The sequence below is a fragment of the Saccopteryx leptura genome, chromosome 4, assembly GCF_036850995.1.
Source record: "Saccopteryx leptura isolate mSacLep1 chromosome 4, mSacLep1_pri_phased_curated, whole genome shotgun sequence".
NCBI classification, from domain to species: Eukaryota; Metazoa; Chordata; class Mammalia; order Chiroptera; family Emballonuridae; genus Saccopteryx; species Saccopteryx leptura.
Genome location: NC_089506.1, coordinates 128,422,655 through 128,439,487, shown reverse-complemented (window position 1 = coordinate 128,439,487; position 16,833 = coordinate 128,422,655). Strand labels below are relative to the sequence as shown.

At 48.6% G+C, this 16,833-nt stretch overlaps 1 protein-coding gene across 1 annotated transcript in view; it reads left to right on the top strand.

The window, feature by feature from the left end:
• The window catches only part of THBS4 (thrombospondin 4), an 86,007-nt gene extending 70,899 nt beyond the window's left edge, over positions 1 to 15,108 (top strand). Inside the window, exons 11-22 of the mRNA XM_066381684.1 lie at positions 369 to 473; positions 1,143 to 1,250; positions 1,542 to 1,701; positions 3,080 to 3,198; positions 4,390 to 4,442; positions 7,247 to 7,440; positions 8,294 to 8,472; positions 9,269 to 9,317; positions 9,417 to 9,613; positions 10,224 to 10,396; positions 13,421 to 13,560; positions 14,886 to 15,108. Of these exons, the coding sequence (XP_066237781.1) occupies positions 369 to 473; positions 1,143 to 1,250; positions 1,542 to 1,701; positions 3,080 to 3,198; positions 4,390 to 4,442; positions 7,247 to 7,440; positions 8,294 to 8,472; positions 9,269 to 9,317; positions 9,417 to 9,613; positions 10,224 to 10,396; positions 13,421 to 13,560; positions 14,886 to 14,944 (1,536 nt within the window). The 3' untranslated portion in view covers positions 14,945 to 15,108. The remainder of the gene's footprint in view (positions 1 to 368; positions 474 to 1,142; positions 1,251 to 1,541; positions 1,702 to 3,079; positions 3,199 to 4,389; positions 4,443 to 7,246; positions 7,441 to 8,293; positions 8,473 to 9,268; positions 9,318 to 9,416; positions 9,614 to 10,223; positions 10,397 to 13,420; positions 13,561 to 14,885) is intronic.
• The last annotated feature ends 1,725 nt before the right edge of the window (positions 15,109 to 16,833 follow it).

The window sequence follows — 16,833 nt, the reverse complement described above, 5'->3', positions numbered from 1 at the left end:
TTTTAAAAAATCAAGATGCCGAATAGCAGTGTGTATGTGTGTATGCTACTAATTGTGTTAAAGGAAAAAGAGAGAAAAAGAACAATGTCCGTGTGCTGGTCTGTGCACAGCCTATCCACGTGTGCATGGGAACTGACCCCCCTGCCTGCCTGACCTGTAGGAACAGGGGGGGAGTTTACACTGCAGCTCCCTGGTACCTGTTGAATTTTGAACCATTAGACTATTCAGAAAACAATTTAATAGTTTTAAAATCCTTCCCAACAAGGCTCTCCCTCTGGGGATGTGCACAGAGGGACAGAGGCTCTGTCAGCCACTGGCCTCTCGCCAGGCTTAGCTTCCCAGGCCTCTGACGGCCTTCCCCTTCACAGTGCGGAGTTGGATGGGCTGGTGACGGCTACTTCTGCGGGAAGGATGTGGACATTGACAGTTACCCAGATGAAGAACTGCCATGCTCTTCAAGGAACTGCAAGAAGGTGAGGAGGGCAAGTAGGAAAACACACACACACACACACACACACACACACACACACACACACACACACACACACTGAAGTGACATCTTATATGGAGGAAAGATACTGTGGGTTCCATTGAAATTTGCATTTTTAGAGTGGCTGCATCTCAGCTCTGCCAAAACGGCCATCGATAATAAGCCAGGCATCCACCATTGTCTTGAGATCTGACTTAAGCCAGATGTAGACGGGGTGTGGGAAATGGGGAGCAGTCCCCACTTTCAGCTATAGGATTGCTGAGGTCAGGGGTCTAAATATAATGTGATTACAGTTGATGATACTACGGTGCAATTGAAATTTGCTGAGAATAGAATTTAAATGTTCTCAACAAAAAAGGAGGGAGGGGAATATATGAGATGATGGACCCATTAATGAACCTGATGGAGGGCACCCTTTCACACTGTGTATGTATACCAAACCATCACACAGGGCACTTTATCCTTCCACACTGTGTATGTATATCAAACCATCACACAGTGCACTTTATCCTTCCACACTGTGTATGTATACCAAACCATCACACAGTGCACTTTAAATGTCTTAAATTTTATTTGTCAATTTTACCTTAATAAAGCTTTAAAAAACACCAGACAGGTGTGCTGCCTCTCTGAGCTGTGTTTCCCCACTTAGGACAACTGTAAGTATGTGCCAAACTCCGGCCAGGAAGACGCAGATGGGGATGGCATTGGTGACGCCTGTGACGAGGACGCCGATGGCGATGGGATCCTGAATGAGCAGGTATCAGCTCTGCTGGGAGAGCTTGGGAATTGCTACCCGCCAGGGATGCTACAAGAAAGCCCCTGAAGTCATCCCAAATGCTCGTCCCCATGCCTGTGTTCCCATAGCATTGCAACATTTTGTTTAAAATTGTCAAATGTTTAAATATAAAACTGACAAACTTGGGGCTCCTGAGTTCTGACAGCCGGGGTGGAGGGGGTTGTGGAGGTTGGCCAGCATCCACCCAGGACCAAGCACACAGTAGGGATGCAGCAGCAGTCGGAGTAAGTGTTCGGTCTTCCGATCCTTTAGGATAACTGTGTCCTGACTCACAACGTGGACCAAAGAAACAGTGACAAAGATATCTTTGGGGATGCCTGTGATAACTGCCAGGACATACTAAATAACGACCAGAGGGACACTGATGGGGATGGAAAAGGCGATGCCTGCGATGATGACATGGATGGAGATGGTGGGTTGTCTTGTGTTGTCTGGTATTTGGGACTCATTTGTCCTTTTGCCCTGTTCTCTTTGAGGAACAGGAGTTGAGTGACTGACTAGGAAGGCCTCTCCATTCTGAGTGGTTCCATGCCGCCTCTGTCTGGGGAACCCAGGATCCACCTGTGTCTGTGGGAGGGGACTTGGCAGCCCACTCCCCTATTTAAAAATCCCCGGTATTTCTGGAACTCTATATCATTGCCAGAAACCTTGTAGGAAGTACTTTAAGCAGTATCTAGTCAAGGCTATATCTTTATAGGGTATCTGTCTCCCAGATTATTCCTTTCCCACTGCCCAGCATCCTCCTGGCACATGCGGGCCCTGAAAGTGGAGAATTGGGCGAGCAGGCCTGGGCAGAGCCACAGGCTACGTACGGCTCCTCCTGAAGAGACTCGGGCATTTCCCAGGAGATGTGGACATCCCTGCCTGTTCTGGAGAGAGCCGCGCGGCAGGGTGGCTGCAGTGCCCAGTGCCTGGTCCGCTGCAGGGGCCTCGGATTGTGATCTATGTGAAGGGCACCCCCTGTAGCACAGTCCTGAGCTCTGGTGCCCCGCAGGACTTGAGGAAGGACAGTTGTTCCTCTATAGCTTCCATAACACACATATGACCATCATCAAAGTATAAGCTGGTTCCAGTCATTTCTGAAAAACATATCACATCACAGGGCCTTGAAGGAAAATCCATTTACAAGTACAATATTATACATGCACACACATGCACACATACACAACCTATTCAAAAATATCCACAGCTCCCTAAAACATGACCTCACCTTCTATAAGCCCAACTGATGACCCAGATCCAGTACTATGCTAATTAACCAACTCAACAAAACAAACCAGAAAAGCCCAAGCTGTAGCATCTGCCAGTTTCCATAATGTAAATGCCACTCCCACCATCTGAGCTCAAACTACCAATACGAGTGGACATGACTGCAGGGGAAGCTGGGACGAGAGGGGCGTGGGGGGGCCTGTCTCCAGCATACCACTGCCGAACCCTGAATCCTGGGGTCCCAGGCCTAGCTCACACACCCACAATGTCCTGCCTTTCCAGCATCAGCCCACCAAGCCCTCATGACTTCATCTGGTTGCAGAGATATCTTTTGATATCTTGGGCAAATTATAACTCATTAGGTCATTGTCTCTGATAACTGTTCATTTTTAAGTCTCCCAGAATGCACCCTTTGACCTTACCTCCCAATAACTGCTGGGAAAGGTAGTGGCAGTCTGAGGGGGTCAGGCAGACCTCACTCCCGTGTGCTGTGGACAGGCCTAGACTCTAAAGTGCCAAGGAGTGTGTGTTCCAGACCCATCTGATGTCCACCTGACTCACGGAAGCGTCCTTTCTCATAGGAATAAAAAACATTCTGGACAACTGCCAAAAAGTTCCCAATCGTGACCAACGGGACAAGGATGGTGATGGCGTGGGGGATGCCTGTGACAGCTGTCCTGACGTCAGCAACCCTAACCAGGTTGGTAGGACGTGAGGGAATTCAGTCTCCAGGCCAAACTCCCCTTTGCAAAGACACGTGTGAGAGCAGTGTCTACAGCAAACAGCAGAGCCCACTGGCTCAGTTCTCTGCGTTGCTATACACCTAACAGAGCCAAGGGGGTGAGGGTGCACACTGAGTCCTGGAGGTGACAGGAAGAACATCAGAGAAAATCGGAGTCCCTCTGGACTAATCTCCCAGGCTGTAGTGTGCTCTCTGAAGTTAATAATAGGAGTTTAGTGATGCCCAAACAAGCCTTTTCTGCTGAAATGAAAATGTAACATGGAAATTAACCATGGGGAACTTCATGTCCCTTTTAGCCTTTAAACCCCTATGCAGACTATGTATGGACATTGCAGATTAAGTCATCTGTGACGTGTTTTTTCCCTTTCATTCCTCCTTCCTGTCTGGATAATTGGGGATGAATGTCTTGTATATTTAAAGCCCTGCGAGAGGGAGTCATCGCTGCCCTCTGTGACTCCCTCCCGCTCCGGCTCAGTCCCGAGCTGCAGAGGCAAGGCAGAGGCAGCGTGCCTCCTCTCATCGCTGCCCTCTGTGACTCCCTCCCGCTCCGGCTCAGTCCAGTCCCGAGCTGCAGAGGCAAGGCAGAGGCAGCGTGCCTCCTCTCATCGCTGCCCTCTGTGACTCCCTCCCGCTCTGGCTCAGTCCCAGCTGCAGAGGCAAGGCAGAGGCAGCGTGCCTCCTCTCATCGCTGCCCTCTGTGACTCCCTCCTGCTCCGGCTCAGTCCCGAGATGCAGAAGCAAGGCAGAGGCAGCGTGCCTCCTCTCATCGCTGCCCTCTGTGATTCCCTCCCGCTCCGGCTCAGTCCCGAGCTGCAGAGGCAAGGCAGAGGCAGCGTGCCTCGTCCCCTGGCTCCCTTCCAACCCGTACCGTGTTCTGCATCTCCACCTGCCACCACTGCCTGGTGCTCTTCCAATCAGCTCATCTGGAGTGTGGGCAGTCCATCCATGCAGCTTGATATTTTGGAAGGCTTTTCTGAAAATTCAGCTCTGTGCCTACACCAATATGGTGTTGTCCTTTTGCAGCTCTGTCCCATCCCATTCCAGAGAAGTCATTCCTGAGACCCAGTGATGGGCAGGTCTGCCTTCTCTGGAACATTCTGTGCACGCAGGTCCAGGGATACACAACAACACATTCTGTTCTCTTTGCAGTCTGATGTGGATAACGATCTGGTTGGGGACTCCTGTGACACCAATCAGGACAGGTACGGCACACCTCCCAGCTATTACAGGGCCAGGTGAAACATCTGGGCGGGGTTTTATCCTTCAGAGCTTTCTGTTGCTACCATGCTTTGGGATCTGTCTGGGTAGACTGAGCTGCTGGTGGGACAACAGCCCTGCCTCTGGTTAGGATCACCACACCTCCCTGAGAGTTCTTATTAGGGGGAGTAACAGTATCAGGGGGGCCACTCGGCACTCTGGCAAGTGAGAGTCTATTACAAGAGAGACAGTATAGTATTATACTTCAGAGACGGGCTCTGGAGTGACCCAGCTAGATGTAAATCCCAGTTCTTCCACTTACAAACTGACGCCCGTAGGCAGGCGCCTCATCTCTGGGCCTGTTTTCTCTGTAAAATGAGGATGATGATGATGGAATATAGTTCATAGGACTATTGCAATTTACAAAAAGTGCCTATTACAGTTTCTGTTACATAGATAGCACTCAGTAGATATGTTCTAGCTCTTTTACTATTTTATTCTTTCAGCTCAGGGAAGCTTCACTGCCATCCCCAAATTGAAAGCTGTCAGTTCACTGCAGGGTCAGTGTGACTTCATGGCCCTTGGAATGCCTTCACTCCACATCACTTGAGCATAGTTGTTCTATTGTCAGCCCTCTTGGCCCCACATAGATGGAGTCCTAGGTCAGGGCTGGATCAGCTGCTGCCAGAACATCACTGAAACAGGCATGTGCAGCTCTTCCTAGGAGGCTCCCGCAGAAGCAGGCTCTGAACCCCTTCTCCTCCATGGGGAAGCAGGACAGAGGGTGTGAGACAGGGATGAGAGGGAGAGGTTTCCAAAAGACGAAGCAGGAGGAAACATAGCTGCCCTTCTCAACATCTTCTCACAAGTTGGCCTGCAGACAGCAGGTCAGGAGTCAAACCTTGCTCAAAGGCAGGGCCTACGAAGTCCCAACTTTGTCCTGGCGTTCAGTGTCCCTGCTGCAAAGTACTGCCAGCTACCTGAACTTGAACGTTCCTCTCAATCTCTTGGTCTCAATTTCTTCACCTGCAAAGTAGAAGTAATTAAGTGTGCCTTTTTTTGTTGTTGTTCTGTATTTTTCTGAAGTGAGAAGCGGGGATTGGCAGACAGGCTCCTGCATGTGCCTGACCGGGATCCACCCGGCATTCCCACCAGGGGGCGATGCTCTGCCCATCTGGGGCGTTGCTCCACTGTAACTGGAGCCATTCTAGCACCTGAGGTGGAGGCCATGGAGCCATCCTCAGTGCCTGGGCCAACTTTGCTCCAATGGAGCCTTGGCTGCAGGAGGGGAAGAGAGAGACAGAGAGGAAGGAGAGGGGGAAATGTGGAGAAGCAGTTGGGTGCTTCTCCTGCGTGCCCTGGGCAAGAATAAAACCCGGGACTTCCACATGCCGGGCCGATGCTCTACTGCTGAGCTAAGTGTGTCTCACAGGTTATGGTGAAATGAAAGACAGTGTAGGTTAAGCTCCCAGCCCAGTACTGGTCCTCAGGTGACCTGCAGAAAAGGGTGACTGCTATTGTTACAACAGCGTGGAAAGAGGCAAGCCAGCAACAGCTCAGCATGGGATGCCTCCGCTTTTGAGTGAAGGTGAGACCTGTGCCCTGACAACTTCCCTAAATGTCTCCATCAAGAACGTTCCCTGGTGTAGGTCATCCTGCACTCTGAGTGCCGTCTGAGTAATTTCTGAAATACCCTATCCCACTAGCCTCTAGATATCTGTGTGGAATAAATGACTCATTCTGCTACATTTTAATTCCCACAATCTTGAACCTGGGGGAAGAGGATAGGCACTGCTTTGATTTTTGCATAAAAATGTCCAGGGCTATAGAGAACAGCTGCTAATGGAACAGGCTCCATCCATCGTAGGATTTAAAAAGCAGCCCTGCTCCATGCACAGGAATTCCACTATTTGAGCAGTCATCTTCTGCTGGTCCAGGCTGGCCTCACTTTTTTGGGGACCCACCTGGGAAGCATGGCCTGAGGGCACGGACTGGTCCCTGGCTTCTCTTCCCTATCCCATCCTGGATGATGTAGGGACAGATAGGCCCTGATGGAGCAGAGTGAGAGAAGTGTCTGCTCTCGTCCAGAACAGCCATGGGAGGTGCTGGCAACACAGGGAAGCTCTGGGGACAGGGCACTGGGCCTGGAAGAAAGAGGGCTCTGAGCAGGGCTTTAGACCAGGACTGAGCCACCTGTCAGGAAGGGCTGCCCTATCTCTTTGCCATTCACAGCTGATCGTTCTTGAATCCACTGGCCAGGGACTGTGAAGAGTAATAGGAAAGAAAACATTGTAGTACCTCCAACCAGGTACTTAGAATTGCTTATTTCTCTATTAAAATTGAATATGCAAAACTCTAATCAATCATTGAATCTTCATAACAACCTTATGAGGTAGGCCCTGTTATTATTCCCACTTTACAGGTGAAGACGCTGGGCCATAGAGGGGTCCAGTATCTGGTCTCAGGTCACAGGCTGGTAAGGGGGCTGAGCAGTCTGGCCCCACACTCCTCATTCTCTTCCCTTGGCACATTCTATCGGGAATCAGCTAGTAGCTTCCAGGAGCATCTAGGTATGAAATAATAAATTAGACCCTTATCTTCTTGCCAAGGAAGTGATCTATTATTTCATCAGGTTGAAGTGGGAAAATAGTCTCTGAGGCCCACAGGGCAGCTTTATCTAAGGCCACATGTGTTTGGTGAAAGACCAGGCCTGGTTAAAATTGCAACCCCACACTCTCCCTCGGGACAGCTGGGCTCGCACTGCCCTTTGCTGAACTGTGATGCAAATGACCTCTCCTTCCTCCCACAGTGATGGTGATGGGCACCAGGACAGTACAGACAACTGTCCCAACGTCATTAACAGTGCCCAGTTGGACACCGATAAGGATGGAATTGGTGACGAGTGTGATGATGATGATGACAATGATGGCGTTCCAGACCTAGTGCCCCCTGGACCAGACAACTGCCGGCTGGTCCCCAACCCGGGCCAGGAGGACAGCAACAGTAAGCAGCTCGGCCCGGGATGACATGGGGCTCCCCGGCTCCCTGTGGCCAAGCACAAGGTGGCACCCCTCGCCCAGGGCACTGCTTCTCTGCTCAGCCACAGCTGTGTGGACGGTAGATGCTGGGTAGATCCTATTCCCCACTGTCAGGGAGTGCCCGGGCCGCCACTCAGGGGCATGCCGAGCTGCCCTGCAGCTTGCCTGCTCTCCACCAGGTCACAGCAAAGGAGCAGGAGAGAGAAGGCATGGCAGCAAATGGCTTAGGTGGGGTCACACTCTGCGTCTGCAGGAACCACGCCAATAAGGAAAGGTGCACCAGGCCAGAGAGGAGACAGCAGGCGGGCACTGGGCGAGCCGGCGAGCGCCAGCCCGTACACAACTATGCAGTCAGATGTTTGACACTGTCATCTGAACAAAGCACACTGTAGGCCAAGTGCCTCAGAACCACCAGAAATTATGGTCTTTGAGATGAATTTTGGTGACAATAATTTCTTTGCTTTATATACGTTATAGTCTAGAAAGTTCTATAGCCGTTTGCTTGTGTAAGGTCAGGCTTAAGATCCGCCAGTTGGTGAACCCCACTGTCCTCAGAGGACACTCAAGGTAAAGTCAATTCTGAACAGTTCTGCTGCACACTGTCCCCAGGAAGTCCCCCATCACGAGAACGCTGGACCGGCCTGGGACAGGCTCAGAAGAGGCTGGTGTCAGGATTCTCTACCCACACCAGTTAAAAGCCATAGCCCTGAGGAAGACCTCAGGCTCACTTGTGTTCCTTGCCCTGACCCCTTTCTCTTTGAGGACTGAGGGTGGGTGCAGGTGTTGGAAGCTCCTCTCCCCTTCTTCATCTCACTCAGATGACGGCGTGGGAGACGCCTGTGAGGCAGACTTTGACCAGGACAAGGTCATCGATCGGATCGATGTCTGCCCGGAGAATGCTGAGATCACCCTGACCGACTTCAGAGCCTACCAGACCGTGGTCCTGGACCCTGAAGGGGATGCCCAGATTGACCCCAACTGGGTGGTCCTGAACCAGGTATGTCACAGGGCTGGCAACATCTCAGCTTTGCCTCAACACTGACATAAACCCCTGAGAGCGGCAGGTAATGTTTGGAGTGCTGACTGCCAGCCAGGCACTGTTCCATGTCACACTGACTCCTCACTGCCCTTGATGAAGTACTTTCATTAGCTCCATTACACAGATGATGGGATTGAGGCTTGTAAAGCTTTCATGGTTGCTCATGGTGGCACTGCAGGTAAGTGGCCGAGGTTTCTGGAATTGGGACCCAGGCAGTCCGACCCTACAGCCATGCTCCTAATTTCTCCAGTAGTCTGCCCCACCGTGGGTCCTCCTTGTGTAACTAAAGGAGAAAGGCACAGAGGGGCTGAGTAGATTTCCCAGCACCACCCAGCAAGACATTCATCAGAAGTGTTATGTTCTGCCCTGACTGGATGGCGTAGTTGGTTGGAGCATCAGTCTGATGCAGAAAGGTTGCCAGTTCAATCCCCAGTCAGGGCACATACAGAAACAGAGCAATGTCTGTCTGTCTGTCTGTCTCTCTCTCTCTCTCTCTCTCTCTCTCAAAATAATAAGAAGAGTATATTCTCCAATTAAGGCTTTATTGAGTCAGCTTAACGATAGTTTTAGCAAAATTATGTCTATTCCACTTTGAGCACACAACCAGGTAGAGCAGTTCCTCAGATAAGGCAGTCTTGACGTGGAGATCAGACATCGCTGACTGCTCACCCATGATGCCTGAGGGTCCTGGCCTTCCTCGAGCCCACCCTGTCCCTTTGAAGATTGCTCTTACCTCCTTCAACTCTCTCTGCAGGGCATGGAGATCGTGCAGACCATGAACAGCGACCCTGGGCTGGCAGTAGGTATGTCCAGGGCCTTTGTTTGCAGTTGTATAGAATTCACTCTTTTCAACTAATCCTGTGTCTTTGTCTGCTCTTCTGATATTACTCTGATCTCTACAGGATACACGGCTTTTAACGGAGTTGACTTCGAAGGGACCTTCCATGTCAATACCCAGACAGATGATGACTATGCCGGCTTTATCTTTGGTTACCAAGATAGCTCCAGCTTCTATGTGGTCATGTGGAAGCAGACAGAGCAGACATACTGGCAGGCCACCCCGTTCCGAGCAGTCGCGGAACCTGGCATTCAGCTTAAGGTATTGATGGTTCAAAGTCATTCATCTGCCTTTCTTCTGATCCCTTCACCCTCCTTTTAAATTCTGTATTCTCCCTTATGGCATTACTTCCTCTAAGAAGTGTTTGCATTCATGCGAGTGTTAAGTCAGGAAACACGAGAGCCCACCAGGTCCTTGCCTTTATTCCTGTGTACATGCCACATTCTAACTTCCGGGGGACCCTAGCCATGAGACTGCCAACCTGAGTGGCACCCAAGAGGTGGAGGAGACATCTCAGGCACACGATCTTGGGAACTGTTTCCTTGCTGGGGCCAACTTCACACAGGGGGATGAGAGGCTGCCTGTCAGTCCTGCCGGAGGAAAGGCAGATGGCAGACCCCTCCTCAGGCATGTGTGGGGAGCAGAGGGTTTATAGCAGGGAAACTGGGATGGGCTGGTGGAGCATTGGCCAGTGCTGATTAGTAATGGGCTGGAATCACCTCAGTAGAAATGGCATCATAAGTGCTTATGCTCGTGTCCAAATCCAAGGCAGCCAGATTGTGACCATGCATTCACCCCATCACTACCCCATGGACCCGGGAAGGCTGGTCTGTGCATTCTGTTCTAAAACATTGCTTGTGTCCTTGTCTAGGCTGTTAAGTCTAAGACAGGTCCAGGGGAACATCTCCGAAATTCCCTGTGGCACACTGGGGACACCAGCGACCAGGTCAGGCTGCTGTGGAAGGACTCCAGGAATGTGGGCTGGAAGGACAAGGTGTCCTACAGGTGGTTCCTGCAGCACAGGCCCCAGGTGGGCTACATCAGGTAGGCGGATGACCTGTCGCACCTCACCCTGGAAGCAGAGCAGGCCTTCATTCTGCCTCGCACCTCAGCAGGCCCGACCCAGCGGGGTCTGCTGGGGCTCCGAGACCTCAGGCTACGGCTCACAGAGAAGAGGGCGGCGTGAGACGCCCAGGCTCAGGCTGACCACATGGACACTAGGGCCAAACTGAGGGTAGAAGGACCTTTGGGGGGTGAGTTCGGCACAGGAGAAGTAGTGCTCTTTTGCCGTGTTCCTCAGAGAAGCCTGAGAGCTGACATGCTGACCCACGTGACATGAGACGTGTGGCTAAGTGTCTGTCCACACTTGCCCTGTGATAGCCCCGTGTCTGGCCACTTGCTCATGAATAGTGCACACTGCAGTGGGTCCGTTAGAGTCTCCCTCCTCATAGACAGAAACTCTGGGAGGGTCATTCCGGGGTCTTATTTTATCTTGGTCTCCTGGCACCTGGCACATTGCTGGCCTGAACTGACCTTCGTGTCAGTCAGTGTACTTAGCCTTATTTCCCTATAGGACTGATTTTTAAAAACCATTCTCAGAAGCTAGGATGGCTTAGGACTGCACCCTTGAAATTTAGACAGAGTACTTACTTTCTCATTCGCCAACCTATGTAGTGCATCTATGCAGGAGTACTGGTGGCAGTCTCCTGGTGGACGGGACAGAGAAAGCGTGAGGGCTGTTCATATTGTATTCTCCTTTGAGATGTTGCATAGAATGCACTCTGTCTCACAGCAACCATGTCTTGTTCTCAGCCCTGTTAAGCCCAATGCCTCTTTTCTATAACATTTTTAAATGTCCCCTCTTCTGTCCCAAAATGAAATAATAGGAAATATGACCTATCTGCACATATAGTTTTAGAAAATCAGTTTGATCCTTAATGTTTGAGAAATAAAAATACTTTTAACAAAATCATGCAAATGCTTGAGCATAATTACACCAAAACACCAACTAAAGTAGACATTTGCACCTATCCCTGGAAACACTGTGACAGTGACATTCTAATTCTACAGGTCGTTGTGTTGGTGACTTATATGTTACAATGGTGTTGTCAACAGTAATGTGACTTTCTAAAATGATGAACAGGTTTTTCTTTTCAATTACAGGCAGTCCCTGGATTAAAACAAGATCATTTCTGTGGGTTTGTTCTTAAGTTGAATTTGTATGTAAATTGGAACAGGTACATTTACCTATTAAATGCAAATTAGATTTTTTTTAACATAGTATTTTTACCTCTTTATGCATATAAATACTTAAACATATTCAAACCTATAGAACCTATCTTGTTCATAACCCGGGGACTGCTGGTACAGCTTCCATTCAATATTATTCTGTATTAGTTTCAGGTGTACAGCATGGTGATTAGACAGTCAGTACTTTATACTTAATAGTAATCCTTCTATACTTCTAGTGCCCACCGGGCACCACACATAGTAATTACAGTATTATTCCCTATGCTGTACTTTACATGCCTGTGACGATTTTGTAACTACCAATTTGTGCTTTTAAATGTCTATTCTGTTGATTTTAGAGAGAGAGGAGAGGAGAGAGAGAGAGACAGGAACATTGATCTGTTTCTGTGTGTGCCCTGACCGGGGATGGAACCAGCAGCCTCTCTGTACTGGGACAATGCTCTAACTGAGCTGTCTGGCCAGGGCCAATCTGTACTTTTTAATCCCTTCACCTTCTTCAACTAGCCCCCCTTCCGTCTGGCAAGCTTCCTTTTGTTCTGTATCTACCAGTTTGTTTTTGAACAGCTTTTAATTTTCAAACAGAACAAAATATTCAACAGTTTCTCAACTTATCCTGAAAATTTCTATTTATATAGGGGTGGGCAAACGAAGGTTTATAGTTGTAACACAAATAAATATAACACCAATTAACAATACAAGAATAAACTGTGTTGTGTACTCACAACTATAAGCCTCCCTTTGCCCCCTGCAGAGAAACAGTGCAAAACACATGTCCACAAGGAAGGGAGCTAGGTTCCAGGCCTGGGGATGACGAGACAGGCTCTCCACCTAGCCAGGCTTCCGGAGGAACACTGCAGAAGTGTCTGGAATGGACAGGTTTTGATTGTTCTCTCCAGGGCCTTGTAAGCTATCCAGCATCCTTGGCTTTACTAATGCCACAGTGACAGCCAAAAATGACCCCACAAATTACTAAAACTGTGCTGCAGGCAGTGTTGTCACTTTTTTTTTTTTTTGTATTTTTCTGAAGTTGGAAACGGGGAGGCAGTCAGACTCCCGCATGCTCCCGACTGGGATCCACCCGGCATGCCCACGAGGGGGCGATGCTCTGCCCATCTGGGGCATCGCTCTGTTGCAACCAGAGCCATTCTAGCGCCTGGGGCAGAGGCCATAGAGCCATCCTCAGCACCTGGGCAAACTTTGCTCCAATGGAGCCTTGGCTGTGGGAGGAGAAGAGAGAGATAGAGAGGAAGGAGAGGGGGAGGGGTGGAAAAGCAGATGGGTGCTTCTCCTGTGTGCCCTGGCTGGGAATCGAACCCGGGACTCCTGCACGCCAGGCCGACGCTCTACCACTGAGCCAACCGGCCAGGGCCAGTGTTGTCACTCTTGATGAAAACCATTGCTCTGAGAGTCCTCCACATGAAACCACTCAGACCTAAGGAAAAGCAGCATGATGTCTACCCAGGGTACCTCACAGATGTGACAATGAAGTCACAAAGCATCCTGATCCTGGGTCACATTGGGATTTTTCTGTAACTAATGAGCAAGGACCCACCGAGTGTGACTCTGTGCCCAGTGTCTTAGGCTTTTGGAGAAACAGATGGGAAGACAAGGACACATGGTCCCTGACCTCATGGAGTATCCAATCTAGTAGGGAAGGGGGGAGCGTTAGAGCCCGTCCGGGTCTGGGAAAAACAGAGTAGGAAACAGGGCAAAGACGCACGTGTGTAAGAAGTGGGAGCTCTGGAGCTCGCGATAGGCGCTGCACCTTTAGCATGGCTTGAGTCTCATGGATTCCCACTCGGGCTCTGTTGTCTGCAGGGTGCGATTTTATGAAGGCTCCGAGCTGGTGGCTGACTCTGGGGTCACCATAGACACCACCATGCGTGGGGGCCGGCTTGGCGTGTTCTGCTTCTCCCAAGAAAACATCATTTGGTCCAACCTCAAGTACCGCTGCAATGGTAATGTACATTCTTATCACTACATATTAGTGCTAGAATTAACCAAATGATGCCCCCTTATTTTTAGAGCATACTTTACTCCCAGAAGCCCAAAGCTCATGCCACATATTCATTAAACCTGCCAGTCCCTGTGTGGCTGAAGCAAAGATAGGTCTCAGTTTTCCTATTTGATAAATACAGTGGGCCTCAATTTCCTCATCTAACTTCTTGGCATAAGGTTAGGGCAGGCATGGCCAACTTACGGCCCGCGTGCCGGATCCGGCCGCGTAATGAATTTATGCGGCCCGCGGTTTAACTTTTAATCTTCTCTGTTACTTTAAAATCTCAGCTACTCAGAAGTGGAACCGTCTTTGATTATTGGAAATCGAGATATTTAAGAAGATGTGATACGTGGAAAACAATTCCGCGTGTGACTAATCTAGGGTTAACTTCCAATAATTGGTTGAATGGATTTGCGATACTTCTTTATTTTTTTTAAAAAAATTCCATTATAAAGATTTACAACCTTTGTACTCGTCTGTACTCGATATGAACTGTTTGACATTTAGCAGCGATGCGAAACCCACATTCTTTTAGGCGGAGTTTGCCACTATGCACCCAAGGTCAAACCGTTATTTTTGTGGTCAAGTGTGCTGAATCAAGTGGCATTGTAGCATAGACAATAGCTGTAGTTGGTAACTGAAAACATGTCCAGGCTGTTTGTAAAACAAAATAATTATTTTATTTGCAATATAACCCCTTCAAGCTCATTCTATTAATTAAATATTGTTTCGATTGATTGCGATACAGTTTGGATATTTATATGGTATGTAATTATATTTTTGTTAAAATATATTTTTATTAAAATAATATTGTATATTAAATTTTTTCACTCACATTTATTCATAAACAAATTACATAATAAAATTTTGTTTATTTAAACGAATCATTTTTGTATTTAACATTTTTTAATTTTAATATTTCGTCTGGCCCGTGAAAAAAATTTTCTTTTTAATCTGGCGCAGGGCCAAAAACTGTTGGCAACGCCTAGGTTAGAGGTTAGGTGAGAAGTTCAGTCAGGTTTCGTTTCCAGGTGGCCTTTATTTTCATGCGGCTCAAATGTAATCACAGACTCAAAATTGACCCTGCCGGCTGGCTTTCCTTAGGGCTCTGAGTCACTCCTGGACTTCAAGGCAGTGATTTGCAAAGCAGCCTGAAGTAGAAAATGGCCGCAGGCTTGTGGGGCTTGCTGAAGTGACCCCCAACAGCCACCTGCCCTGGGCAGAAGGGACCAGGATTCCGAGCGGAGGGAGCCTTGCTAACCCTGTGCCTGTTCTTGTCCGCAGACACCATCCCAGAGGACTTCCAAGAGTTTCAAACCCAGAACTTCGATCGCCTGGATTAGAAAACCCAAGAAGCAATTTGTAACTGCTCTTCCAAACCCTAAAGCCATATATTTTTTAACTTCCTACAACTTTCTTTATATACACTGTGTCTTTCTTTTACCAACTCAACTATATCAAACTTTTTATATAAATGTGGCAATAAAGAACAGAATTTCAAAACCCTCTTCCTCAGACATCACTCACTGTGGCTTGGGCTTTGATGGTGTGTGTTGTCCTGAGGCGTCCGTGCTGGACCTGCAGGGCATCTCTCCCTCAGTCCGTCGGTGAGACTGAGCGTGGCCGTGGCCGGGAAACTAGGCCTGGGCCAAGGTCTCCTCTCCCGTCACTGCAGTTAGCATCACACAAATCCTAAGTTTCTGCTCACCTCAGCAGTCTCCTTGTTCTGGCCAGGGACCCTCAGAAACATGTTCAGAAGCACATCCCCTATGAAGATTCTTCCTGGCGAATCCTGGGGCAGAGTTGCTAATTCTGAGCTCCTCTCCACAACACAGAGACTTGTCTCCCAGCACATTCAACAATTATGCTGATTTCTATGTACATCTGGCTCCCCCTAGTGGAGTGTAAGCTGATTGAGAATAAAGGACCTGGTCTGCAGTCAGCATCCCGGCCACCCTTTGGTATTCACTGGGGATTCGTTTTAGACCTCTCTGCAGATACCAAAATCCACAGATGCTCAAGTCCCTTCTATAAAATTGCAAAGAATTTGCATAATATAAACCATCTCTAGATTACTATCATACTTAATGTGATGCAAATAGTTGTTATACTGTATTGTTTAGGGAATGACAAGAAAAGTCCATAGATCACAACCTGGGATTTTTGAATGTTTATATTCAACTTTAGCAAAATGATTCAAATCCCTATTAGAGGTTCATCCAGCTTAGTAAATTCCTCATTTGAATCATATTAACTTCTCTAGGGGTCTGAGCCATCACTCACTAACTGGGATGAATTCCATTGCCTGTCCTCCTAACTTCTGAGCTCACAGGTCCTGAGGGGGTATAAGGTGTGACTGAGAAAGAGACGTGTGTAACAGGGGGAAAGGTCGTGTCCAGGTGGAGTCCCACAGGAAGTGGAGAGAACCCTTGGACAGGAGGAGGCACGGGAGCGGGTGCAGTGAGGGGTGGAGCACATTTTGCCTCCACCGAAGAAAGAAAGGGAGCTCTTCTCCCCACCCAGGGTGTATTCCTATATTTCAGAATTACAGGTAACTGTCCTTAGCTCTATGTTGGTGCTGGGCTGTATAGTCAAAGAGAGTGAGAAAGATGCAGAATCCAGTAACCTATTATTTAAATATCTCTAAGGATGGAGGGGTGGGTGGAAGGGTGGGCTAAAAGGTGGTGGGGGGAGACTTTGCCTGTGGCAATTGGCGTGATGATGCGATGTGCAAATGATGTTTTGTTGAAACATCTTGAAACCTGTATGATTTTGTGAACCATTGTTACCCCAATTAATTAAATTATATATATAGGCATTTTTTATGGGCCAGACCAGGAAGATAACTCAGAATATACTCAAGCAACAAAATAAAGAATCTGATCTACAAGTGAGGAAACTTAAGAACTAGGTCATTCATAACATGAATCCACGGGAGTTAGACATGAGGTGCCCTGTTTGGAGGGCATGCACTCGGGGTCCCTAACAATGGTGGGAGAAGGAAAAAGGGCTCAATTTCCTTTGGTATCATGAGAGGAAAAAACCCTTCAGTAACCACAGCTCCAAATCTTACCCTTGCCCAAATCTTTGCATAATAAGCTTGGTCTGCTGAGTTCTCCCAAGTTTCTTGAGACAGAATAGTTTCCCGAGGGGAGGTTCTTTTATTCCTGAGAAAGCTTAGTACTGAGTGTAGAGATGCTGAACCCATCATCCTAATATTCGTATGCTGTTT